At 46.1% G+C, this 27447-nt stretch overlaps 2 protein-coding genes across 5 annotated transcripts in view; one reads left to right on the top strand and one right to left on the bottom strand.

Annotated features, from left to right (window-relative positions):
• Positions 1-4189, top strand: part of Tgfbr2 (transforming growth factor, beta receptor 2) — an 88483-nt gene extending 84294 nt beyond the window's left edge. Inside the window, exon 8 of one of the 2 annotated variants that reach the window (XM_087563925.1) lies at positions 1348-4189. In XM_087563925.1, coding sequence (XP_087420051.1) covers positions 1348-1527 — 180 coding nt within the window. In that variant the 3' untranslated portion in view covers positions 1528-4189. 2 annotated transcript variants of the gene reach the window in all.
• An 8968-nt stretch (positions 4190-13157) lies between these two features.
• Gadl1 (glutamate decarboxylase-like 1) overlaps positions 13158-27447 on the bottom strand; it is a 178069-nt gene continuing 163779 nt past the window's right edge. For 2 of the 3 annotated variants that reach the window (NM_001430390.1, XM_087563227.1), the window contains 1 exon segment: positions 13158-15141. In NM_001430390.1, the coding sequence (NP_001417319.1) occupies positions 14968-15141 (174 nt within the window). In that variant the 3' untranslated portion in view covers positions 13158-14967. 3 annotated transcript variants of the gene reach the window in all.

Below are 27447 nucleotides of genomic sequence, written 5' to 3'. Positions count from 1 at the left end.
GTGTCCCGTGGAAACTCTCTCACCATCTCCTGAAGTCGCTCCTAGAAAGTTCTCTTAATGAAGCCATTATTCATTATGATAAAATTCTGGAAAGAATTTGCATAATACATTTTTTCTCTTAATGAGATTTGTTGCCCCTATTGATTTCAAGGTAATGCTTAATATTTAATTTAATTTACAGCCTGTAATTACTGTGTCAGGACAAAATAAATGTTTCTGGTATAGCAACAATAACACTCTACCCTTAACAGGGCCATCAATCAACACTCAGTTAGGTGAATTATGCAATTGATTCCACATCAAGAACTAGGGGCTGGGCGGGGGTCCCCCCAGAAGTTGTGAAAGTCACTGCTATTGCCAGGCCAGTACCAACTCTCCATGGAGAGTGTTAGATGCATCTCCGCCAGCTGTACAGAGATCACCAGAGGCAACGTTGACCTCTGCATGGGAGGAGCTAATCTTATTTCCACTCAGACTATTCACTTACCTTCCGATTTTCTGAAAGAACTCAAAACATTAAGAAAGACGTTCTTGACACAAAATGAAGTCCAGCTGACAGAGAGTGCTTTGCTGTTCTAGATAGGCTTACGTGCGTGGGAGTGAGGTTCAGGGAGCGGGGCTGCGTAGGAAAGGACCACCTTGGAAATATCTTACAGTCAGGCCTGTTTGGCACACAAAGCCAGCCACGTCAGAGGGCCCAGCTTAATGTCAATGGAGATGAAGGGGGTATCATCATGATTCACCCTAGGCAGTTCTGGAAGCAATGAGCCTGTCCTACTCTGGGCTTGGGTGTCCAGCTCTGTTCAAACAGAAGGGTGCCTATGAGCCATCGAGGTTACGGTCTGAAAGAGGAAAATCTCCAGCGGCCATGAAAGAGGCAAGGGAAAGAGAGTTCAGCCTAAAGTGGGGAACGGGAGTCCTTCAGAGTCCGTAATGGGTACATTTGTTACTTTCTGTACAATGTGTGCCACCACGAGTAGACCCTAGGGCACTGGAGAGATGACTATTAGTAAAAGTCATATGCAGATTAGCGTGAGGACCTGAGTTTGAATCCCCAGTATCCATGTAAAAAGCTGGGAGCCGCAATGTAAGCCTGTAAGACTAGCAGAGTAGGAAAAGGAGACAGAAGGATCCCACATCAGTGAGCTCCAGGCTCAACGAGAAACCCTGTCTTAAAGAGGAAGGCAGCTGACATTGACCTTTGACCCACACCCACATACACGTGGACACGTAGAAAGAGTGAGCCTTATTCTGAACTGTGGACTTTGATAATGATGTATTGATACTGATTCCATGGAGACCACCCGCTGACGGCGCCCTTGGGACCCCCCCTCCTTTCCTCTGCAGGGCATCCAGATCGTGTGTGAGACACTGACCGAGTGCTGGGACCACGACCCCGAGGCCCGTCTCACAGCCCAGTGTGTGGCAGAGCGCTTCAGTGAACTGGAGCACCCAGATAGACTCTCCGGGAGGAGCTGCTCCCAGGAGAAGATTCCAGAAGACGGCTCCCTGAACACTACCAAATAGCTTTTTCTGGGCAGGCTGGGCCAAGACTCCGGAAGCCGTCCTCTAACCAAAGACCAGAGGCAGCAGGATTGCTTTCCTGACTGATGCTTCTGGAAAACCAAGGACTTGCTCCCTTCTTCCCTAGTAGCTGCTCCATGTTCAGAAGCAGCAGTGGCAGCGGTGGCAGCAGCAACCATAGCAGAAGCGGTGGGGGAACGAGTGACAGAAGGCATCCTATGCCTTGGGTGTTGTCCTGGCATAAGCTGTGCTAGCACCTCCTCAGGAAATGAGATTGATTTTTTTTACAACAGCCAATAACGTTTGCACTTTATTAATGCCTGTGTGTAAATACGAATAGCTATGTTTTATATATATCTATATATCTATATGTCTATATCTCTCTATATATAGCCATTCTCTGCACGGAGACAGTGGAAATGATCAAATGTCCCCCGGGGAATTAGTTTTTATTGGAGAGCTCTGGAATGGAGCGGAAGGGGCTCGGCATAACGTTAGCACTTGACAATCATTCACACGGGAGATGGTCCCTCGACTGCAGGGTTGGGGGGACAATGTGCCAGAAGGATCCATGCCTTGCAGCCTGCTTTGGCCACAAAACACTTTGTTTTGCAATAATTACCCTCTACAATAGGGTGCTTTACGAACCAGGGGGCTAAGTCCCAACCCAGCACTATGTCCCAGGGTCTCCCAAGTGTCTTTGCTTCTCCTGATTGTATCTGTGACATTCAAACCTCACATCTGATGTGTGAACGAACCTTCTGGCTTCGCCTTGAAACTTGGCCCCATCTTTCTGCTTTCGCAGACTACCAGAATCAAAGAAGACCCATTCCCCACCCACGAAATTGCCCCACAGTCTACTGATAAGATTGAGATCTTTAATTCTTTTCTTTGCATTCGTTACTATTATTTGTTCCCAGCCATTGTCCTTTGTTTTGATTTTAAACATGGTGCACCCCACACCCAGCCCCTGAGGCTCATTGTGTTTAATTTTTTTGTCTCCCTGCCGTTGGAGTTTCCAACTTGCCAGGACAACACCAGTGGGTTCCATTTTCCGAGCTTCCCAAATAACAGGCAGGATTTGAATGGCAGAACTGCCCATACTGTACAACTGCTCCCCCGGGACACTTTGGACCCCTGTTTTCCTCAGTCAGCACACCTCATAAAAAGTTAGTTGAGCTTCTTTTGAACTATTTGGGATAGGGCAGAAAAATCTAGATCCCCAATAAGGAGAGGAGATAGTTCCTAGCTCCACCACCAGGTGGCACCATCTACAGCAAGAAGTTGTGGGCTGTTAGGCAGCCGCCTCACTTCTCACTGCAAAGCCTCCATATTTCCCATTACTCACACCCACCCCAGTCTAGAAATGAAAGCTGCTTCTACTCAGGATCTAGCATAAGAAACATGCATCTGTAAGCATGGAGAGAGAGCTCAGTGAGTAAAAACGATTGCCTCACAAGCAAGAGGACCTAAGTTCAGTCCCCCAGAACACATGGCAAAAGCCATGTCCATTGGGACACCCTTGTCATCTAAGCTCTGGGAAACCACTGGTCAGCTAGGAAGAAGGCTGTCTCCAAAGCAGGGTGAACAGCGCCCTGAGGAACAACATCTGACATTGACCTCTGACCTCCGTCACACATACACCCATGAACACACTTGCACCTTATTTGGGGAAAACATTGGATTGCACAAACCTTATCTGGTGTTATGATTTGAAACTGACATAAGTAGGGCCTCAGGAGACCTGCGGGTGACCTCGCTAGGTCAGGTCTCTTTGTACACATAGTAAGTTTTCGTCTGCCTCTGCAAGGGAACGTCCCTGCTCTAAGAATCTTTCTCTATGGCTACTGGTCTCTGTGTGGTCCTAACCTTGGCAGAAATGACAGGTGCATCTTTGAACAGGGGACGTGCAGGAGTCCCATGTAGAGACAGGGAATCTGCATCCACTTGGATGAGAGCAGAGATTGGAGAGCTTTAATAGGAAGTTTGTCAATCCACCAACAAGTGTGGATGTTGCAGACCACAGTCTCTTCTAGCAAATGTGTTTTTGAAGCGACTTATTTTCAGCCAGATAGGACCGTGATTGGAAAACCATCGAGGGGTCTTTTGTTCTGTAGGTAGGGTACACAGTCAGGTCGGGGGTAGGGCAAAAATCTATGCTCTCTTTCCCATGAAAGTGGGCTGGGAACGCCGTGGAAAAAACCCCAACCCACTTGCTCCTTTGGGCTCGCCAGTGCTAACCCAGTAGCTGTTGTTCTGCGCCCTCTAGTGGTGAATTGACAGAATGCTGGTCCACTTGTGGGGTTTCTAGGGTTCAAAAATGACTTCACTTCTGGGTCATCATCAGAAACTGGAATATGGTGTCATGTTACTGTGGCTTGTTTTGTTTGTGTCATTTTTCTTTTCTTTATTCGAGATAAAAGACCAAGGAATATCATTCCTGTCATTCCTGAAAGTGTTGACTCTTGTTCACTACTCTGCGTAAAGGGAAGGTTTTATTCTTTTATTGAACACTTCAGCCATACTCATGTATTCAAATAGGAATGTGAATGCACAATACTCTTTTTATATCAAGACCTAAAGCACTTATTTTCAATCTATGCAGCGTTTGTCTTTTATATAAATAAAAATGTCTAGAAGATCAAATAAATCCAAAGCCTGCAGACGACCTTGCCTCTTGTTGCTCTTCTCAGGAGCTAAGCCACTCCACACGCCGGATTATTCTTCAGCACAGCAGAAAATGTCCTTTCGGACTCTTCCACGTGGACTGCCGCTGAGCAGACGAGGTGCCGTGCTTACTCACAGAGTACGGCACGGGTTAAGCTCCAGGTGTGGGAACCGTGCACGGAGTTTCGCCCCCACGTGGATGCTGACTTCCCCATGGCTTCGTAGACTGAGCTCCTTTAGGTTAATCTCTTTCCCTTCACACACTCTAGCTCATCCAGAGACCATAGAATCACTTGCAACTTGGCCAGAATGACATACATCTGGGAGGAAGGTACAGAAAGGAGTGGGTGTGATCCAAGGGAAGGGTCTGATGAGCCTTCCTACCTGCTTCTGGGAGGGGACATGGCACCAGATCCCGTTTTGATGGTCTCTTGTAGGTAGTCACGGCTGCTCTGATAGAGATAACTTATGGAACATGTGTGTGTGCAAGTGCACACTCGTGTGGTGTGTGTATGTGTATACGTGGGGGGGGCTATGTGTATGTGTGTGTGTGGTATGTGTATGTGTGTGTATGGTATGTGTATGTGTGTGTGGCATATGTATGTATGTATGTTTGTGTGTGGTGTATGTGGTATATGTATATGTATATGTGTGTATGTATGCATCTATGTGTGCATATGTATGTGTGCGTGTGTGTGCGTGTGTGTATGTGGGTGTTTCTGTGTGTGTGTGTGTGTGTGTGTGTGTGTGTGTGTGTGTGTGTTGGGGATGTTCTACAACAGACTCGTGTCCCTTTAAAAAAAAAACCCAGGAGAGATAAGGCAGTTGCGTGAGGAAAGGAGCTTGGCCCTCAGGTTTCAGGTGGAAAAACGTCAGGTGATACAGTTTGCTCATAATCCTAGCAGGGGAGGCCTCAGAGATAGAAGCTCTTCTGGGCTTGCTGGTTAACCAGCCTCGCCTAACTGAGCCCCAAGTCAGTTAGGTCAGTGAAGAGACTGTGTCAAAATCCAAGTGTCTAAAGAATAACACTAGAGTTTAACCTCTCATCTCCCCATCCACCCATGCACATGTGTGCATGTGCATGTCCACACGTGAACACACACACACACACACACACACACACACACAGAGGACCAAAAGACAATCCACGACAGAAGTGCACTAATAAAGGAAAAGTAGCCCATGGAGCCTGCTGTCCCTTTTCTCAGTGCTGTCCCTGATTCCTGTGTCCTGGCATGGTGGCCTCTTGATGTGCCAGCATGGCCTCTCTCCATCCCAAGAACTGCTTTGGCCCACGTGACTCTTTCTCCCAGGTCTGTCACAGTAATGGCTGCTTCGCAGAATGTGCGTCTGCGTGTGATTTCTTCCCTCTGACTAGCACGCCAGTGACTGCCCTGTGTACCCTTTGAAAGTCCACACATTCGTAGGCAAATGGTTGGAACTGGAAAATATCATCCTGAGTGAGGTAACCCAATCACAGAAAAACACACATGGTATGCACTCATTGATAAGTGGCTATTAGCCCAAATGCTCGAATTACCCTAGATGCCTAGAACACATGAAACTCAAGACGGATGGTCAAAATGTGAATGCTTCACTCCTTCTTTAAAAGGGGAACAAGAATACCCTTGGCAGGGAATAGAGAGGTAAAGATTAAAACAGACACAGAAGGAACACCCATTCAGAGCCTGCCCCACATGTGGCCCATACATATACAGCCACCCAATTAGACAAGATGGATGAAGCAAAGAAGTGCAGACCGACAGGAGCTGGATGTAGATCCGCTCCTGAGAGACACAGCCAGAATACAGCAAATACAGAGGCGAATGCCAGCAGCAAACCACTGAACTGAGAATAGGACCCCCGTTGAAGGAATCAGAGAAAGAACTGGAAGAGCTTGAAGGGGCTCGAGACCCCATATGTACAACAATGCCAAGCAAGCAGATCTTCCAGGGACTAAGCCACTACCTAAAGACTATGCATGGACTGACCCTGGGCTCCAACCTCATAGGTAGCAATGAATAGCCTAGTAAGAGCACCAGTGGAAGGGGAAGCCCTGGGTCCTGCCAAGACTGAACCCCCAGTGAACGTGATTGTTGGGGGGAAGGTAGTAATGGGGGGGATGGGGAGGGGAACATCCGCAGAAAAGGGGAGGGGGAGGGTTTAGGGGGATGTTGTCCCGGGAACCGGGAAAGGGAATAACAATTGAAATGTAAATAAATACCCAAGTTAATAAAGATGAAAAAAAAAAGTCCACATGTAGCTTTGCATTTGTGGGTTGAACCTAGAAAACCTTGCCTGCATCTTGGCCGACAGTAAATTGCTGCTTTGCATAAAGGCGGATTTGTAGGAAAGCCTCAGATAGCATTAAGGACGCAGAAGGAAGGGGAAGAGTGGTCTATAGACCACAGCAGGGAAGGGTCTGCCTACGTGGGCGTTGGCAGTAGAAACAAAACGCTCACTCCATGAGCAGTAACCCCGATCTCCCATCAGGCTGGGTAGGGAGGCAGGGAGGGAAGGTACGGATGCCCAGGGGGAAGAACTGGATTTTCAGAACACAGGTCCCTGAGCTACAATCAGGGGCAAAGCCAAGTTACCCAGGAACTCGACTTTTGAGTAACCAAAGCACTTGCTTTTCTGTGTCTTGTTGTCTCCTCATTAAAACTGGCCACCTCAGTGGGACAAAGAGGCTCCCTAGCATGAGGAAACGCCTGGCAGTCCGTGTAACACATCTTTGCATCTGTGTCCCCATAGCCCTGTTTGCTTTAGGGGAGCCAGAATGTTCCTCTGTCTCCACTTTATTTGCCCAGCACTCCCCTGACGATGTCTAAGTTAAGGCTTGCTTGAGAACAGTGGGAAGAGGCGCTGGTCTTCTGGGTGTGGGTAGCATTTCTTCAGGTGTGAGATGTGTGCTGGTACCTGAGATGATTTCACATTTTGCCAGCCATCGGGAACATTTTTTTTTAAATCGCATGTGCCCTTATCTCAAAAGGTATTAGAAAGACAGTAGACCATGACGCCTGGACTTTCGTAAATGTTTCTTGAATGACTGATGAGTAAAACACTTTTTTCTTAAGTCTTCGTGAAATGAACAGCACTTATTTGTGGCGATCACGGGAGATGAGTTCACAGGGCTGCCAGTTCTTGTCTAAAAATAGAGACAGCTTATTAAACCCAGGAATGGAAGTGGCCTAACAAGCCACCGAGGAAAGAGCTCAAAAAAACATCTGACCATCTGGTGTACAGCCCCTCCTAGGAGTTTCATAGTCCTTACGTCTCTGGCTTATGGGGGGGGGGGGGGGGGGGGCTCCTCCCCACCCCACCTACTCACTGCAGGCATGGGCATGCTCAGTTCTGTGCATGAAGCTCAGATAAGGATGGGCTGCCCGGCTTCCTTTTCAAGTTGGCGTGCGTGCGTGCGTGCGTGCGTGCGTGCGTGTTCACCTTGATCTTTCCATTCTGTTCCTACTCTAGCTACAGGAGGATTCTAATGGCAACACCTGGGCTCCAGAGTCAAATTGCCCACCCTGAGAGCCCCAAGGCTGGCGCGAGGGGCAGCAACACAAAGCCCGGGAGAGCTCAGTGGTCCGACTCATTGATTGTGCTACTTTTCTGGTTGCTGGGACCAGATACCTAACAAGCCGGGGAGCGGGGAGATTTCTCTGGTTTTACAGTTGAAGGTGACACAATCCGTTGTGGCTGGGAAGACACTGCAGCAGGAAGAGAAGATGGCTGGCCAAATAGTGTCTACGAGAGCTAAGCTATGTTTTACGTTTTAATTCCTGTGCATAAGAGACCCACAAAGCACAAAATGTCTCTAACCTTGCTGAAGGACAGATACGTCCTGAAATGCTGGAAGCTACCGTTTGTGTAAGACAGAAAGCCTCGTGTTTTTGCTCCCCTTAAACAAGTTGTTTTTTTCGTTTTTTGTTTTTTTGTTTTTTTTTTTTTTTTTTTTTGCCCAACTGCACAGGTTGTGGTCGGTCACATGTAGCTGGGAGGTACATGACCAGGAAGTACGTCGGTATTTACGCTTGACTCTGGATGTAGGCGGGAGGTACATCAGGATCAAGATATATCTTGCCAATGATTGGGCCCGGTGGGGCACATTATAGCCTAATAGGTTTCCCTCTATTAACCTCTGCAAAATGTGGCTTGTCGCCACTTTCTGGGAATCCTAGGATGAACCTGGCCAGAGGCCATCATCCTGGCAAGTGCTTAATTAAAGCTCGCTTCAGGTTTGGCTCGAAAATTGTGGTAGTGGTCTTAATATCGTCTGGTAGTATTAACAGTGTCCACAATCCGGAAGCAAAATCAGAAGTGGAACCTTGCTGGGAACCTGAAGTGAACGGTCCATGACCCACTTCTTCCTTGAGGGTCCACCCACTTTTTTGTTTTTTGTTTTTTTAATGTAGGACTGGGAGGGGAGAGAGGAAGATTAGGGTAGGGGAGAGTGAGGGGTGAAAATGATGTAAAGTGTACTCATGCAGGAAATTCCCACAGCTTTTTTTTCTTTTTCTCTTTCATTTTTTTAATTTTTTATTATATATTTCTTTACTTATATTTCAAAGGTTATTACCCTTCCGGGTTTCCTGTCCATAAGCCCCCATTCCCTCCCCTCCCCCAAACGGGTATTCCCGCATTCATCCCCCTTATTCCCCTCCCCCATATTCCCCTGCACTGGGGGTCCAACCTTGGCAAGACAACGGGCTTTCCCTTCCACTGATGCCCCAACAAGGCTGTTCTCTGCTGCATATGCAGTTGGAGCCCTGGGTCAGTCCATGTATAGTCTTTCGGTAGTGGTTTAGTCCCTGGAAGCTCTGATTGGTTGGCATTGTTGTTTTTGTGGGGTTGCGTTAGCTCCAACAGCCTGGGCTGAAGTGCAAGCTTTGTGCGGCCATTGACACCACCAGCTCAAGCTACGGGGTAGTGCTGGAAAGCTAGAGAGAGCTGCGGACAAGAGCAGAAAATCTCACACACACACACACACACACACACACACACACACACGCTCCCCTTGCACAAGGTCTCTGGGCTCAGTCCCAAGAGCCTCAGCCAAAATGGAAGCCAAGGTCTTCTGACCCACCTCTAGACTCTGTCCTGCCCCGGGTCATTTGCATTCTGGCTACTGCTAGGTCAGGAGTATTAGCAGTAGGCAAAAGCACTCCTAGGGGCCTCGTCCCTCCAGCCAATCAGCCAATCAGCGCTTTGTAGATGCAAGACTAGTTCTGCTCCAAGGACTTCCTGTTTTGTGGTGACCTTTTATTTTGTGTGCAAATGACATGCTAATGGCCCTGTCTAGAAGGCACTTGCTTCCCCTGGTGAAAGACACGGAAACTTTTCATCTAAACCAGCCTGTCCTGCGTCCCTTTCCAGAGAAGCTACCCTGGTTCGCATCTGCTCATCTCATCCATTTTTCCCTGAAGTAACTGCCTAATCGCTGCTTATCAGGTTTCTAATTAGTTTCCTCTTTTTTTTTTTTTTCACTCGAATAAGTATGGCTTCATACTTTATGGGTTGGGGGCCTTGCCTTTCAGGCCTGATTTGCAAAGACTGTTGATCAAGACAAGCTTGTGAACTTGCCCACATTTCAGGGCCTGCCAATCAGTTGTGCATGGCATAATCTATTCTATTATACCTCCTGATACTTAAAAATAGCTTGTTAATCACCTTCCTGTTCTAATTAAGCAGACATTGCTGCTTCGTTTTATTATATTTTTTGAGAATTTCCTGCATGAGTACACTTTACATCATTTTCACCCCTCACTCTCCCCTACCCTAATCTTCCTCTCTCCCCTCCCAGTCCTACATTAAAAAAACAAAAAACAAAAAACAAAACAAAACAGAAACCAATCATCTGAACATAGATGATCCAAGTGCTGAAGAGGTGTATCTGGTGTGGCACATCCTGGTCTTCCACTGTGATATTGTAGGGCAATATTCTGGTCACCTAAACTATTCAGGCTACACTGGAGGACCAGATGACTTTGGGGTGGAGCTGTTAAACAGAAAACCAGAAAAGTCCTTTGAAATCCCAAATGGTGTGCTTCCAAATGTCCTCAGGCAGTCTGTGAGGGCTCTCAGTCCAGGAGACAGAATGAGCACCCAGCTGTGCACACAGCATGATAAGAACAAAGTTCTGTTGTTGGAAGAAGAAGAAGAAGAAGAAGAAGAAGAAGAAGAAGAAGAAGAAGAAGAAGAAGAAGAAGAAGGAGGAGGAGGAGGAGGAGGAGGAGGAGGAGGAGGAGGAGGAGGAGGAGGAGGAGGAGGAGGAGGAGGAGGAGGAAGAGGAGGAGGAGGAGGAGAAGGAGGAGGAAGGAGGAGGAAGGAGGAGGAGGAGAAGGAGGAGGAGGAAGGAGGAGGAGGAGGGGGGGGAAGAGGAGGAGGAAGAGGAGGAAGAAGGGAAGGAAGAAAGAAAAAGAAAGAAAGAAAGAAAGAAAGAAAGAAAGAAAGAAAGAAAGAAAGAAGAGGGGTATGTAGCTCTTCCAGTACTGGCAGTGTTGGAACCTCAAGTTCAAACATTGATGGAATGAGCTGGCAGATCCGGAGGCTCATAGATCCAAGCCCAGAGACAGAGAGGCTTATGGTTGTCAGCTGTAGAGATCAAAGGGATTAGTTTTTAGGTGCTCATATGAGAGGCTTCTCTCTCTGGGCTATCCCCACTCTTGGCCTGACCCTTGGCATTTAGAAGAAGGCTCAGCTCTTCCCAGAAACCAACAGTAGTAGTGCTTAGCACCGGTTTGTGGCACAGCTCCAAAACCGTGGACACTGGGAGTCCTCAACAGCAGCTCAAGTTCTACCTTGTGAGCATTGGAGACCTAGATATACAGGTAGCCCTCAGGGATTGGCCATGCCAGAAGCCTTGAAGCAACCAGGACCCACAGTCTCCTGTCTTTGTTTCCTTGAGCTTTGTGCCTCCTGATCGCATTCTTTACTTCTCTCGGTGTCTCTCTGCCCACCATCCTTACGCGTCCCCACCACTTCTCTTCCTCACTGTCTCTGTTCCGGAGAGCCTGTTCTCTGGAACGTGTCAGCTGCCCTCTCTTTCTTGCTGTGGCTCCTTCCACTAACTCAGCAGTGTCAGGTGTGGGCACCTTGTCTGGCGCTGTGGTTTTCTTCTCTTTACCAGCTCAGCCTACACTATGCATGCTGGCTAGTGTCACAGCAATGACACAAGCTTGAGTAAGGAACCGCAATAGAGAAAAGCCATCCATGGGTTCTAGCTGTAAGGCATTTTCTTGATTAATGGCAGATGCGGGAGGACACAGTCCATTGTGGGTGATGCCATATCTGAGCTGGTGGGTGGTCCTGGGATCTATTTTTAAAAAAAAGAGCCAATCAAGTAATGACGAGCAAGCCAGTAAGCAGCATCCCTCCATGGCCTCTGCATTAGCTCCTGCTTCCAGGTTCCTGCCCTGTTTGAGTTCCTGTCCTGACTTCATTCAATGGTATACAATAATGTGAAGGTATAATCCAGATAAATCCTTTCCTCCCCACCTTGATTTTGGCCGTGACGTTTCATAATCACCGCAATAGGAACCTTAAGGCACTATCCATGATAAAAATCATCAGTAGGCAAGTAAAACCACCCTAAGGGTGGGGGCTAGGGGAGAGCATGGGGGTGGGGGCTGTTTTCAAGCTGGCTGGGAAAATAAGCCAAACAGCCAAGGGGGGTATGGCATGCAAATGTAAGCCTGTAATTTGCACCAATCACAATTGCTTCCAGTTCTACCAATCCTAAGACTTACACACAAGGACCAATCCCTGGCCTCTAATGACATTAGTCTCAAGCTTTCTGTTGGGTCACTGAGGGACGTGCTACCTCCTGGTCTAAAGTTAGAAAACTGAAAAGCTGCCAGAGTTAGCAAGGGTCCTCATAGCTCACCAAGACTTTGATGGTGGAAGACCGTAGGTTGACTCTACTTGACGTAGCTGGAGGACGGTCTCTGGAGCAGGTGCTGCAGCTTCAGGAACAGTGGCCGTGCACCTGGGAAAAAGTTTCCCCAGTGTTTGCAGCCTGGTGAAAGCAGCCAGCTTGCTATGATGTCAGCCCAGCCTGTCACTAAGAGGGATTGCTGCCTTGAGAACAGGAATAGTCTGGCAACTTCCAGTGACTGAAATCTGTAAAGCCCACAGCAACTCAGTTCATTTAAAGCCAGTGTTGAAAGGATGCTTAAAACGAGACCTCCTGTCCCGTTCTTAGCACTTTGACTTTTGGTTAATTATATTTGTCCTGCCTGCCACCACCTGACTTGTGTGTGTCTTTGGCAATTCTGGAATGAAACTTTAAAAGGAGATTTCATTGATTTCATCTGTCGCCTATGTTTTGATTTAGTTTTTTTAAATTTTATTTATTCTTTATGTGTTTGTTTGTTTGTTTGATGCTGTTGTTTGAGACAGAGTGGAGCGGTGGCTCAGGGCTCTGACAATCCCTGTCCACCCAAGGGCAGTTCATTACATGGAGCCTTTTTTCTTCATGAGTTCTAAGGGATCTGACTCAAGTCTTAATGCTTTTAAGGCAAATGATTTACTGAGTGAGCTCTCACCCTATCCTCTCAAACAATTATTCTTCTAACCATTGTGCCAAATACCTGATTGATGGTGTTTTCTGAATATTTCGAGAAACAAACAAAATTAATGGAATTGCAAACTGTCTGACCGGAGCAGTGTTCTCCATCAGTCGAGAAGAGGCATGTCTCATCAAAGGCAGCTGGACCTGAGCTGGGCTGTTGAGTTTCCCATGATTACCTAGTAGAAAAGATGACTGAACAACAAACCCATACTTTGCTATTTATTCTTTTCAGATTTTTTTGGGGAGGGTGGAGGACTGGTATTGACTAAGACAGAACATTTCTGGCCTCTTCTATTGTTAAACAAAATTTCCAGTTGAATCCAGTTGACTTCTTCGGGATGTATTGAGATCATCAATAGAAACAGAACTGTCATGTAAAGAGAGACCAGTCATGCACAGTGCTGACAGAGATCTTTATTTCATGGAATCCAACTTATTTCAAGCATCAGTCTTAGGAGCACTCTATGTAGAACAATTTTGAAAAGGCAACGAGAGTCAACTCATGCACGATAGCTCCCACCACCAGGGAGTTTGAAGTAATTCAGGAAATGAAGTGAAAATACCTTTGCTGAGTGGAGACAGTGAAAGGCTGCACAGTCTACAATGAAGATGTTTGGTGCAGACTACACAGTACACATCCATTTCTCAAAATTTAAATGTCAGGAGTTAGTGATCCATCGTCAGGCGATTGCAAGCCCCCCACCTGGACAAATCTCAACACATAGCCTTCATGTACACGTCGTCTCCAGATTGTCTGTTCCTAGTCAAGAAAACCCCCAGAAATAAATCTAAGGTGTGGGTTCCAGAGAGAGTTGCAGTCATCCACGTTGCAGGAACAACAGGGGACCTCCACGGAGAGGTCTCTAAATCTAGAGTCTCTGCTCAAGATAGACCACTGAAAACTCTAACTGACATTGCAGAATTTGAGAAGGAGGATGTTGTACAACCTTGGACTTCACTTCTGGAATTTATTTTATTCCCTACAAAGCCGAGAGTGAAAATAAGAAGTGCATTCCAAAATGTAAAAGAGGGACAGAGACCCACACAGCCTTGCAATGTTTGTTCCCACCCAATAGCATGCTTGGAGAAGTGGATTAATGTTTTCTAATCATTGATCAAAACTGTTTGGTTTTCTTCCCCTAATTTATAATGCAGATGAATTAGAATAGTGATTCATTGTAACTCCTGAAACAAAAACGAAACCCAAAAACACTTCAGCCCAAATAAAACATGTATCTTTAGGCTGTAAGAATCTAATATAGTCTATCTATCTATCTCTCCCTCTCTTGCATATATATATATACATATATATATATACATATACATATATATATATATTTGAATATTTCAAAAAAATATAATGGGATTGCAAACTATCTGACCTCAGTGGTATTTTCCATCAGTCGAGAAGCTGCCCTGTCTCACTAAAGGCAGAATGGGACCTGAACTATGGCTACTGAGTTTCCCATGATTACCTACTAGAAAAATGACTCAACAAGCTCACATTTGCTGTACATTCTTTTCCACTTTTTAAGTGTTAAGAGAAACCATTTCTAGCATATAGCTAGCTAGCGAGGTGTGGGGATGTGGTCTGTATTTTTCAAAGACTGGCTGAGAGGCTACTGAAATATCACATGTCCTTTAGGGGGTAAAACAGCTGTAAAGGCTTTTCACTGGACCATTGTCTCTCAGAATTTATTGTGCATCAGACTCACCTGTTGGGCTTATTAAACCTCAGGATGCTGGAACCAGCCAGAGTTTCTGATTCAGGTGGTGTGGGGTAAGGCTGGAGAATTTGTATTTTTAGTAAGTCCCTGACGGTGCTGATGCTGGTGGCACAGGGGCCACACTGGGGTTCACTGCTGTAAGCTCCACATTGCGCTTCTGTGTTCTTTAGAGAGCAATGGGAGCTTACAAACCAGCATCCATCCGAGTGGCACTGCCTAAAGTGTCCTCGGGGTTGTTTCAAAGGATGATATTTGAGAGAATAATTCTTTATAATGTCTACTTTCTCCGTTCTACAAGCAGTAGCAGCAGGCAGCCAAAGAACCCTTAGGACTATTTGCTTAGCGTTTTCTGTGTGGGGAGCGGGCGTGTTTCCTAATCTCACCAGGACCGTCATCTATCTAGTGAGTCTTCAGATGCACTGGATCCGTGACCGTCCCCAGGACAGGAGTGATGCCTCTGGGGGATGAAAGCCGTGGCTACATGTCTCTACCCAGGCTGTCTATCTCATCCAGCAGGAAATCCATGTCTTCCCGGCTCACTTGAGGGCTGATGACCACCTGGCGGAAGAAGTTGACTTTCCCCCGGTGGGGCTGGTAGCCCAGCATGAGACTCCCCTTTTTCATCATTTTCTCCTTAATGGCTGGGGCCACCTGTAAGGGGAGAAAGGACATGGATTAAACCACGTGGCTTAGCACTTCACCTGTTCTTTCGTTAGCCGGTGCATCTCTCAGTCTTGTCCCAAGGCTGAAGTAACAATAACTCATGGAGAACTTAGAGCACATAGACACCAAGTTGAGTGTCTGAGATATGTTAGCTCACCCTTGACACCGCAGGGAAACAGTGGCAGCGTGTCCGTGGACAGATGAGTAGAGTCAGGCGTGGGAGAGTATTTAATCCCTTTCTGATGCTGGGATTAAATACTGTACTCAGAAGCAACTCAGGGTAGGAAGGAGTTCATTTCAGTTTACAGACCACAGGCTGTCATGAATGGATGTCAGAGCAGGAACTCAGGCAGGAACTTGAAGCGGACACCATGAAGGGACACTGCTTGCTGGCTTATTTGTGTGCTGATGCTTCTAATACAGCCCAGGATAACCTGGACAGGAATTGGTGCTGTCCCTAGTGGACTGGGACCTCCTATACCAATCGGGACACTCTATGACACATATTCAACATGATCTGGAAGATGTCTCCCAGAGATCACTCCCTTCTGGGCTATGTCAAGTTGCTGGTTAAAGCCAGCTAGGACATGGGATCCTTCCTCAACCAAGGGAAGGTATTTCAGCTATGCTGGCTGCTGCCCAATGAGCTCTCAGGATCTGTCTGTCTCTGCTGGGGTTACGGCACACATGACCATGCCTGGCTTGAAGGTTGCTGATGATTCTCGATGAGTGTACTTTATATAGAATGGTTATGGGCCATGGGTTGTCTGTCCTCTACTTAAGGGAAGGCTCACTTAAGCATTTGAAAATCCCCGCTCAATGGTCAAGAAAATAAAACAAACGTCCTTTCCGTAAAGACGAGGAAATAAATAAAATATATATAACTGAGCAGGTATAATGGGAAAATATTTATGTAAAATGTACATACGAAAATGTTGCATGATGATACATCTCTCTCTCTCTTTTTTTAGGGGTTTATGCTTTAGTTATTAACCTTCATGGACCTGAGTAGGAAGTGTCTCTGCCTATATGCACATACCTGGATATGCATGCATCACATGTGTATGTATGTGGGTGTTCACACATGTAACGTGAACTTCTTCTCATTCAGATGCCAACACGTGCTCTTAACATCTGGTCACAACCCCATCTGGTCACCAGGGAGTGTCGAGACAAGTCTTACTTAGGCTCGTGACAAAGCCTCACTTTTTTCCCTGTTCTAACAAGCGGTCACTGGCTATACCTGTATGTAAACTGAGGCCGTGAGGGAAATCCCAGCATGGTGCCAGCAGTGATCAATATTAGGAAGGCCTTGACAACCACAAGGGCCGTGTGTCCGTCAAGGACAGCCCAAAAGCATTACGTTCAGAACTAGCAGCTTGTGGGCCTGTGGATGATTTTAGGATCACGACCCCTTTCAGATCCATTTCTGTCAGCTTGCTGTTCCAAGACACAAATCAGCTTGGACTCGCTGCCGATTTAAAGCACCCACACTCGTGGCTTCAGCATCATCTGTTTGGGCCAGTTTACTTTTCAGTGTTTCAGTTTTTCTCTCCAAGAAGGGTGTTGCTGTGAAACTATAAAAAGAATGGCTGTCTTCTAGCCTCCCTCCACTAGGTCCGGCACCACAGTGCCCCAAGGTATCTGGTAGATACTTCATCTCCATCAGCAAATCACCTCATCCGCTCTGCTCCATCCCATATGACACTGCCAGAAACACACATCCCAACTCCGTGGGGGCCCGGGTCTCCAGCCGCCACCCACTCTCTTAAACGTAAATCGCTACATGAAAGACCACACAACACAATAACCTCTGATCCAATTGATGAGATACAATTGCTCACCTAGACATACAAAGCCCTGTACACATTCATCCCTTGAGAATATTCATAACAACCTGTAAAGGCGCAGAGTGGAATCTAAACGTGAGCCTCCATGTTCTTTCCACCGCGGCTTCTCCTTTCCATCTCTTCCGTTCCAGTCCCCTCCTCTTCCCTCAAGCTTTCCTCCCGCCCATCCTTCCTTCTCGTCCAATGACAGGCCTTGTTCTATCCTGTACCTGCCCTCGCCTGTATGACGGGCATTTCCTGTCCACCTGTGGAAAGCACTCGGGACTCACAGCCAGCTTAGGGCATTCCGGCCACTCGGTGATGCCATCATCAAAGAGAATCTGTCAGGCTGCCCCAGCTTATAAGCAAATCGGAAATCTCTTTTTGCTTTAACTTCTTTTACATTTCATTTATTTATTTATTTAGGAGGAGGAAGCAGGGCACATGACACTGCCACATGGATGGAAGTCAGAGGAAAATTTGTAAGAGTCCGTTTTCCGTATCTCCCTACCAACCTTGGTTGGCTGGCTCAGGGGCAAGCATCTTTGGGGCAAGCATCTTTGCTTACAGATGCATCGTCCAGCCCCAGAAATGTTTTCTAATGCAGTTAACCATAAACATAAGAGGATATGTTTAATATAAAGATGTTCTAGAGGTTTAAATTTCTGTATATATATATATATGCTCTCACAGGCAATGTTCTTGAAGTGGGACGTGAATATCCTAAGCTCAAGTTTGCTGCTGGTTTTCTGAGATTACGAAGAAGTAATAAAATATCTCTGGGTCCCAGAGAATGAGCAGAGCGAGGGTTTGACAGTGTGCAGGGAATTTATTAACCTGTCAGTGAACTCGAAGATTAATTCCTAGAAGTAGTCACTACCAGGCCCATGGTAAAGGCCTCATCTATCCAGAAATGTGGCGTGGGTAGGAAAGTCTGGAGGACCCCCTCACAGCCGACACCCTATGGAGTCCGTTAGCACAAATCTTCATCGTAAAGGCAGCCATAATTGCCTTGAACATTTTGCCTTGAACATCTTTCTGTTTCTCGACCCTCGCTTCGAAGTATCTGAAAATCGCCCGCGTGTTTACGGTGTAGAGACCAGAATGTCTTCCTTAGCGGTCACATTACCACCTTTGCCCTTAACACACCAGCGCTCTGCTCCTGGGCAGTTCAGAGCCTCCCTTTTTTGCTGGCAGCAGCCGAGAAACCGTCCTAATCTGGCAGGATGGAATATTCACAGGGGAAGGAAAATATGCACAAACGGAATGTAAGTCCAGGAGTCTCACGCCTAAATGGAGCACGCGTGGCAGAAAGCAATTTGGTAGGGCCGAGATTGCTTTCCAACTCTCAATTATTTTCCCTCCGCTTTTCCTTCAAATTGTAAATCAAATTCTCTCCTTGTGCCTCAGCGCGCTTGGTTCCCGCATCTTAAGTGGGGGAGGATCCTGACACTTCCATTTCATTTCGAGGCTTCCTCTCCCTCCTTTCCATAGGACTTCTGTCCCCCCCATAAATCACGTCTCAGTAATGACCGGGTCATTTCAACAGCACTCTGTGGTTATCCTGCCACAACACAAGGTAGCAAGGGATTTAAAGGTGCTTAAACAGAGGGGAGCGCAAAACCCAAAACAACAACAACAAAAAAGTCTCTCTCCGACCAAGTGTAGCCATTTGATAACTGCCTAGGAGCTTCTCGGCCTTCGATAAAGAAAGATGGTTGTATCCAGAAAATCTCTTTTGAACAACGTGATATATATTTCTGGGTGCAAAAGGTGGAAGTTGAAGGATCAAGAATTCAAGGCTCACCTAAGGCGACATAAGATCCTGTCTCCAAAAAAAAAAAAAAAAAAAAAAAAAATCAGGAGGCCAGGAGAGGTGGCTCAGTGGTCAGGGGCACTCACCGCTCTTGTAGAGGACCCAGGTTGGGTTCCCACAGCACCCACATGGCAGCTCACAACCACCTTTCACTCTTGGAGTTCTGACTCCCCCTGGGGCCCCTGCACATTGATTCACAGTGGACACATACATGTAGATTTAAAGCACAAAGAAATCACAGTTGACAACCTGTTGCAAAGGGAAAAAATGTCTTCTCTAATGGAGTCTCACTGGCCATACAAACCGCTTAGGGACACAGAGGTCCCATTCCCCGATGGCCAACACAAATCGAGCTCAGTGGTAATTTTGGAAGATATTTTTTTTTTGTCTCATAATGATTTGTTGGGGAATTTTTAAAACTTTACATACCTTTTATATATATATATATATCTGTGTCTGTATCTATATCTATATAGATAACTTTTCTACAAGAAAAGGCAGACATCAGAGGTATGGTAGCCTCCCTATGATGGACCAATACTATTTCGTTGCAGTGTAACTTACGAAATGGACTATGTAAAGACAAGACACCGTGCTCCAAAGCTCTTAAACACTCACATTAGGAACTACACTGTGCATTTCTTAAACTTAATTTGCTTTTAACCAATTTTAATTTGTACCTGGTCTCCTCCCCGAGACTCCCCTGTTTTTTATCCCTCTAGGAGCGTCTGTTGAGACTTGACTCTTTGGAAAGGCTGAGAAACCTACAGCTTCTGGTTGATTCCTTCTCCCCGAAGCGTCCTCTGCACCTCACTGCTAGTGAAAGCCTTCGCACCTTAGCGGTTTAAGACACGGCATTTCACACCCCATGTGTGCAGAGACTGCACGATCGTCCATTCAGACTCCATCATTTTTCCCTTCTGGACACTGTGAGCTCACTTGCTTTCTTAGGAAGTTGGGTTATCATTGGTTACCTAGACAGTGTTTCTCAGTGGTGACATTTATTAGGGATAAGAACGGCTTCCTGTGGTTTTCTAGAAAGGTCTGTGTTTGCCTAAGCTGTTTTACGAGTGAAGCAACAACCATAAAGTCCAAGTTCAGAAGTGTCTCCGGGTCCCCCAGCTCCTCGGTAATCTGTTATTTATCGCATGAAGCTTGGGAAGCAAGTTTGGTGTTTTCTACAGGTATCTGAAGATACAGGTCATCTGCCTCGAGGTTCCCGTCAGAGCACTGGATTTTATTTGGATGGATGTGCCTGGTGGTCTGTGTGTTTGTTTACTAAGGGATGCAGATGTGCTTAATGTGAGTTTGGGAGACACTGAACAGCGAAGTATTCTTGCTGTTGGCATCAGCAGAGGCAGCGGTGGGGTAGCTGGTGATCGGAGGGCATTCTGGGTAAGAAATGCCATCTTGAGAAAGGAGGGGTAGGGGATGAGATTTTTCCTTGAATTGCTTTACATCAATTTGCCGCAAATAAAAATTCCAAAGCCGTCGACCTTTGGAGGCGTTAGTTAAGTTGTTTGTCAAAAGTAAAACTTGATTAAAAGCACAACAAATGCTTAAACATGTCCCCAGAAAACAGGGAGCACTTTCACTTTGAATCCTTGAAGAGTCAATTTTCCCTCTCCAATGTATCTGCTGTCCCACGCCTTAGCATCTCTCTTGTCTTAATTCTCTACATATCCCGCTCTTCTGTACAGCGTACTTGCCCTGATACCCTGCCTCGTTATTTAGAGTTGAGATATATCCCCGTAAGTCTCTCAAGCTTAAATGATATAAAGTCGGTGATCTGTAGTCCATGAAATCATATGCATCCAAAAGATGGATTCAGCTTGGCGGAACAGGAAGAAAAAGGGCTACATTGCCTCTAGACATGCCTCTTCAACTGTGAATTTTTTTAGCCTAATTTCTCCCAGAGTACATCTGAAAAGTTAGAATAAAGTGGGCCTCCATTTAAGGGAGCTGCCCCTCCCATTCAGGCTTTCTCTAACACAAGTGAGCAGGTCCCAAGATTAGGAGTCTAGAGTCAAAGTGTCTGAAGGAGGCAGTTAGCTTCACGTGGTGTTTATACCACAGAGACAGCTGTGGCAGACGTTCCAATAAACCTAATGCCAGTCATATATTTGAGGCCAGCTAATATGAACGGTCATAAAAGCAAACCAAACTGAACCGAAAGCTTTAGCTGCAGAATGGACACAATAAACGGTTTATGCCCTCCGTAAAGCAGAGCTTAATACTCGTGTGTTCCAGAGGCCAGCTGAGCTAATAGCAACCAAAGATCTGCTGGGGACCAACACCCACATTTCAGCCATGTTCAGAGATGTCTCGCACTGAGAAGTGAAGTGTATCTCAGTAAATTCCAGCAGAGGTAGAAACAGCAGCACAGGGGCTTGTGAAAGCGTGCCAGGGTCTGGGGAGATGGTGGAGTGCTTACCACAAAACAACTCAAGGACCCGAGATTGGATGCAGGCAAAAACCAACTTGGGTGGGGTCCGCCCACAATTTCAGAATGTGGGAGACAGAAACAAGAGGATCTCTGCAGGCTGGTATTGTCAACTTGGTGAGCTCTGCAGTAGGTGAGAGAGAGGTTCTGTTTCAATAAATAAAGTGTGGGAAGACATCCAGTGTTGACCTCTGGCTACACACACATCATACACATGCATACACACAGGAACGTGCAAGTACACACACACACACACACACTATACACACACACACACGAATACATACAGAGCACACTTGCATACAGAGCACGTCAAACCTTTTGAGATGGCTTCAATGACTATGGAGTGCTACTTGCATTTAATGTTCCCAAGTTCAGGACATTAAATAACCCACAGGTCTTGACCTATACCAACCCATGGTGGAATTGAGGATTGAGAGTTCATCTTGGTGGATTTTTCCTTTGATGAATATGAAGTGTCCTTATCTTTTTTGATGACTTTTAATTGAAAATTGATTTTATTTGATATTAGAATGGCTACTCCAGCTTGCTTCTTCTGACCATTTGCTTGGAAAGTTGTTTTCCAGCCTTTCACTCTGAGGTAGTGTCTGCCTTTGTCTCTGAGGTGTGTTTCCTGTAGGCAGCAGAATGCAGGGTCCTCATTGTGTATCCAGTTTGTTAATCTATGTCTTTTTATTGGGGAGTTGAGGCCATTGATGTTGAGAGATATTAAGGAATAGTGATTATTGCTTCCTGTTATATTCATATTTGGATGTGAGGTTATGTTTGTGTGCTTTTCTTCCCTTTGTTTTGTTGCCAAGATGATTAGTTTCTTGCTTCTTCTAGGGTATAGCATGCCTCCTTATGTTGGGCTTTACCCTTTATTATCCTTTGTAGTGCTGGATTTGTAGAAAGATATTGTGTAAATTTGGTTTTGTCATGGAATATCTTGGTTTCTCCATCTATGTTAATTGAGAGTTTTGCAGGATACAGTAACCTGGGCTGGCATTTGTGTTCTCTTAGGGTCTGTATGACATCTGTCCAGGATCTTCTGGCCTTCATAGTTTCTGGCGAAAAGTCTGGTGTGATTCTGATAGGTCTGCCTTTATATGTTACTTGACATTTTCCCTTACTGCTTTTAATATTCTTTCTTTATTTTGTGCGTTTGGTGTTTTGACTATTATGTGACGGGAGGTGTTTCTTTTCTGGTCCAATCTATTTGGAGTTCTGTAGGCTTCTTGTATGCCTATGGGTATCTCTTTTTTTAGGTTAGGGAAGTTTTCTTCTATGATTTTGTTGAAGATATTTACTGGTCCTTTGAGCTGGGAGTCTTCACTCTCTTCTATACCTATTATCCTTAGGTTTGATCTTCTCATTGAGTCCTGGATTTCCTGTATGTTTTGGACCAGTAGCTTTTTCTGCTTTACATTATCTTTGACAGTTGAGTCAATGATTTCTATGGAATCTTCTGCTCCTGAGATTCTCTCTTCCATCTCTTGTATTCTGTTGGTGAAGCTTGTATCTACAGCTCCTTGTCTCTTCTTTTGGTTTTCTATATCCAGGGTTGTTTCCATGTGTTCTTTCTTGATTGCTTCTATTTCCATTTTTAATTCCTTCAACTGTTTGATTGTGTTTTCCTGGAATTCTTTCAGGGATTTTTGTGACTCCTCTCTATGGGCTTCTACTTGTTTATTTATGATTTCCTGATATTCTTTCAGGGATTTTTGTGTCTCCTCTCTATGGGCTTCTGCTTGTTTATTTATGTTTTCCTGGAATTCTTTCAGGCCTTTTTTCGATTCCTCTCTGTAGGCTTCTACTTGTTTATTAATGTTTTCCTGTGTTTCTCTAAGGGAATTCTTCACGTCTTTCTTGAAGTCCTCCAGCATCATGATCAAATATGATTTTGAAACTAGATCTTGCTTTTCTGGTGTGTTTGGACATTCCATGTTTGTTTTGGTGGGAGAATTGGGCTCCGATGATGCCATGTAGTCTTGGTTTCTGTTGCTTGGGTTCCTGCGCTTGCCTCTCGCCATCAGATTATCTCTAGTGTTACTTTGTTCTGCTATTTCTGACAGTGGCTAGACTGTCCTATAAGCCTGTGTGTCAGGAGTGCTGTAGACCTGTTTTACTGTTTTCTTTCAGCCAGTTATGGGGACAGAGTGTTCTACTTTCGTGCGTATAGTTTTTCCTCTGTACAGGTCTTCAGCTGTTCCTGTGGGCCTGTGTCTTGCATTCACCAGGCAGGTCACTTGCAGCAGAAAAGTTGGTCTTACCTGTGGTCCCGAGGCTCATGTTCGCTTGCGGGGTGCTGCCCACGGGCTCTCTGCGGCGGTAGCAACCAGGAAGACCTGTGCTGCCCCTTCTGGGAGCTTCAGTGCACCAGGGTTCCAGGTGGCCTTTGGTGCTTTCCTCTGGCGTCCAAGATGTGTGTGCAGAGAGCAGTCTCTTCTGGTTTCCCAGGCTTGTCTGCCTCTCTGAAGGTTTAGCTCTCCCTCCCATGGGATTTGGGTGCAGAGAACTGTTTATCCGGTCTGTTTCCTTCAGGTTCCGGCGGTGTCTCAGGCAGGGGTCCTGCCGCTCCTGGGCCCTCCCCCACAGGAGCCCAGAGGCCTTATACAGTTTCCTCTTGGGCCAGGGATGTGGGCAGGGGTGGGCAGTGTTGGTGGTCTCTTCCGCTCTGCAGCCTCAGGAGTGTCCACCTGACCAGGCGGTGAGGTCTCTTTCCCACGGGGTCTGGGAGCAGAGAGCTGCTGCGGGCCGGGATCCTCAGGTGTGGGACTCCGGGTAAACACAGGATGTGCCCGGTCCTAGAGGAATTCTGCCTCTGTGTGTCCTGAGTTCACCAGGCAGCTTTCTTGCAGCAGACAAGTTGGTCTTACCTGTGGTCCCGAGGCTCAAGTTTGCTCGCGGGGTGCTGCCCATGGGCTCTCTGCGGCGGCAGCAACCAGGAAGACCTGTGCCGCCCCTTCTGGGAGCTTCAGTGCACCAGGGTTCCAGGTGGCCTTTGGTGTTTTCCTCTGGCATCCGAGATGTGTGTGCAGAGAGCAGTCTCTTCTGGTTTCCCAGGCTTGTCTGCCTCTCTGAAGGTTTAGCTCTCTCCATCCATCCATTTCTTTATGTTTTCTTTTGTGGAGAGGTTACAAAGGCGAGGGCTGATATGGAGGATGGAGAGATGAGTGGAATTGGGGTGCACGATGTAAAATTCATGAAGAATCAATATAAAGCTTAAAAAAAGGAAAGCTTACAAAACCAAAAAGCTCTATCTTTTCCTTGTTAGTTCTTGGTTATATAATAGTGTATAATACTTATCATCATAATATGTAATATTCATACATTTTAAAAATTAATGTAATCAAGTCATTTGGACTGAAGAGCTGCCTCTTTCTGCTGGACACTATTCTTTCCTCTGGTTGTTGTAGGTTAGGTAAGGAAGTGCTTTCAACCATCAGCTCTGCCTGTCGATGATGGTAGAATTCTGAAGGGAATTTTATGTCATGGCCCTTCCCTTTCATGGACACATGGCAACAGTCTATAATAAGCATATTTAGTATTTTTCCTTTTACAGAATTTAAGGCCTGTGTCTCCCTCCATCACTGCCCTGGCCGGAACCCTGTAAACTCCCAGTAGACACTGCGGGTGCTCTGTGCTTGTTCTGATCTAATGTGGAGGAAGCTTTTCATGTTTAATGTGTATTAACCCAGTACATCACCAAGGCAAACTTCAGCATTTACTGCCGGCCACTCCCTTGCCTTCCTGAAAGTTTCAAGGTCGTGGGCAGTGTATGTTTTAAGTCAATCTCTAAGGCCCTCATTCTTTTTTCATGCACTGAAGTGGGAAATGTAATTTTGGATTACATTTTTTTAGTGTGTTCAGAAACAGGCGGGAAAATGATGAAAATTGTACTTTAAGGACTGCTTTTTACTTAGCTTCTAAAATAATAGGCTCTACTGAATGAAGCCCCAAAATGGAACCTGGAGGGAGGCTGTGTGCAGCTCTGGCTGGCTAATTCATCTCTCCAGACAGCGCCCTGAAAACACTCCATGAATTGTTTCAACCTGGATGAATGGATTATTGTAAAGATTCCTGAAATAATCCTCTCATCTTTTAACACAGCCCTGACCCAGTTTGGGGAGTATCTTTGATACCTCTTCCCGCTTCACTGACCTCCAGGACGAGTGGTCAGACACATCTGCATTTAACAGGCTACTTTCATCTTTGAGCTCACAAAGGGGTCAGCCTTTCTTTCAAAAGGAAATTGAAAGATATGTTACTAGGCCTCATTTCAGGAGATGTTGGCTTCTGTTTTTATAACCAGAGGAAAAAAGAGAGCAGAGGCGCAACCCACAGACATGTCTTGGAAGAGCACATTGACTGGAATAGAATGCAGATGCCATGGCTTAACTGGAGTTTACTTCTATAAGGATTGCTCACAAGTCCTGGACTCTCACTGGGAAAGGAAATACAGACACATAGAGAAGATGGGGTGAGGCTGGGTGCTGGAAAGAATTACACAGGGATAGCCCAGGCAGAGAGGAGTAGGAGGAAGAGAGGTGACTTTACAGGAAGTGAGAACTCTTGAGTGTGGCCTTGGGGAAATGGTATGGGCAAAGTGCTTGCTGCTCAATCAGGAGGACCTGAGTTCAGTCCCCAAGGACCTACATAAAGGTGGGACTGGGACAGTGTACTTGTGATCCCAGGCTGGGGAAGGCAAGACAGTGGGGGCAGGGGCAGGAGGCTCCCTGGGGATTTCTGGCCAGCCAACCCAGCTGAATTGGGGATCTTTGGGTTCAAGGACAGACTTCATTTCAGAAAATAGTGTAGAGAAGTGATTAAGGAAATCCTGTTTACATTCTGGATGATAGAAAATTGGTAGGTTCTGCACCCGTGTGCAAAATCCCTAAAAGTGCCCATCACAGCTTTGTCCTACATGGACAAAGATCAGAAAATAAATCCTGAGTACTCCCTGATGTAGCAAGTGGCCCCCGTGTTTAAATGGTGGTCAGTCTTGTGCTTGATTTGACTGACAGGGGTTTTCACCTTTTTCTCCCAAGCCAGGACTGTTGCACATAGCTTTTGCTACCCTGCCTTAACTCCAGGAACAGACTGAGCTACCAGCCCCACCCAGAGAACATGGGGTCTGGGAATGAAACACACACATACACACACACAGTTGTTCAATTTCAACTTGCCCTTTGGCACAGTTGCTGGGCGCTACTTATCTCCCACCTGGAGATGCTGGCCCTTATCAATACTCTTAGCTCCATGCCTCTCCACCTGCCCTCAACTTTAGTTGCTCAGTTACATCTGGTCTCAGCTAAACAACTGCCTACCTGTACAAATGGCCTGTGGTAATTCCATGGCAAACTCTCCCTTTCTCTCCTGCATCTGTCTTTTGCCTCCAGGGACCCAGAAGTCCGGCCTATTCCTTCCACCCAACAGTTGGCCCATGGCTTCTTTACTGATAGATCAAGAACCAATTGGGGAACAGGACCTTAGCATCAGAACCACCCCTACGCATGACCTCATATGTTGCTCTGTGTTCTCGTAAATGTCTGCTCAGGAGCTGTGGTAGATTTCCATTGCTGTGAAAAGTACCTAAGGTGGTACTCTTTCTAAGATAGTGAGATCAATCACTTCCCCATGGTCTCCCCTTTCCTTTTGGGCAAAATAACAACCCCAAGTCTTTAAGAACTACCTTCTCTCCATGGATGATATGACACATTATCAAGTCTCTGATAAAACCTTAATGAAGGTATGAACACTTACCCCACAAATCATAGGAGCAAGAACAGGGACACGGTCTTCAGCAAAATAAGCTGTTAAGCTTGCAGAGACTTAGATCAGCATACAGAGAGGGTGCTGTGGGCTTGAATGAGAAACACCCCTCACTGGCTCATGTGTCTGAGACTGTCCCCGGTTGGTGGTGATATTTGCAGGGAGTTTATGGACTGTTTAGGAAGGGGAGCCTTGTTGAAAGAAGTTTGTCATCAGAAGCAAGATTTGAGGTTTTATCTCCTGGCCCCACTCCCTGTTCTCTGTCTCTGCTTCCTCTATGTAGATGAACATACGATCTCACGACTCCTGTGCCTGCCACGCCTCCTCCAGAGCTGTTAGGGATGTCTCTTTGGAACTATAAAACAAACTTTTTCTATAAGTTTTATTACAGCTGTTGTAGTAGACATCATTTGCAGAGTAGGCAAGGCTAC

Source organism: Rattus norvegicus, chromosome 8, assembly GCF_021556685.1.
Source record: "Rattus norvegicus strain SHRSP/BbbUtx chromosome 8, alternate assembly SHRSP_T2T, whole genome shotgun sequence".
Lineage (NCBI taxonomy): Eukaryota > Metazoa > Chordata > Mammalia > Rodentia > Muridae > Rattus > Rattus norvegicus.
This window is presented reverse-complemented; position numbering and strand designations above follow the sequence as displayed.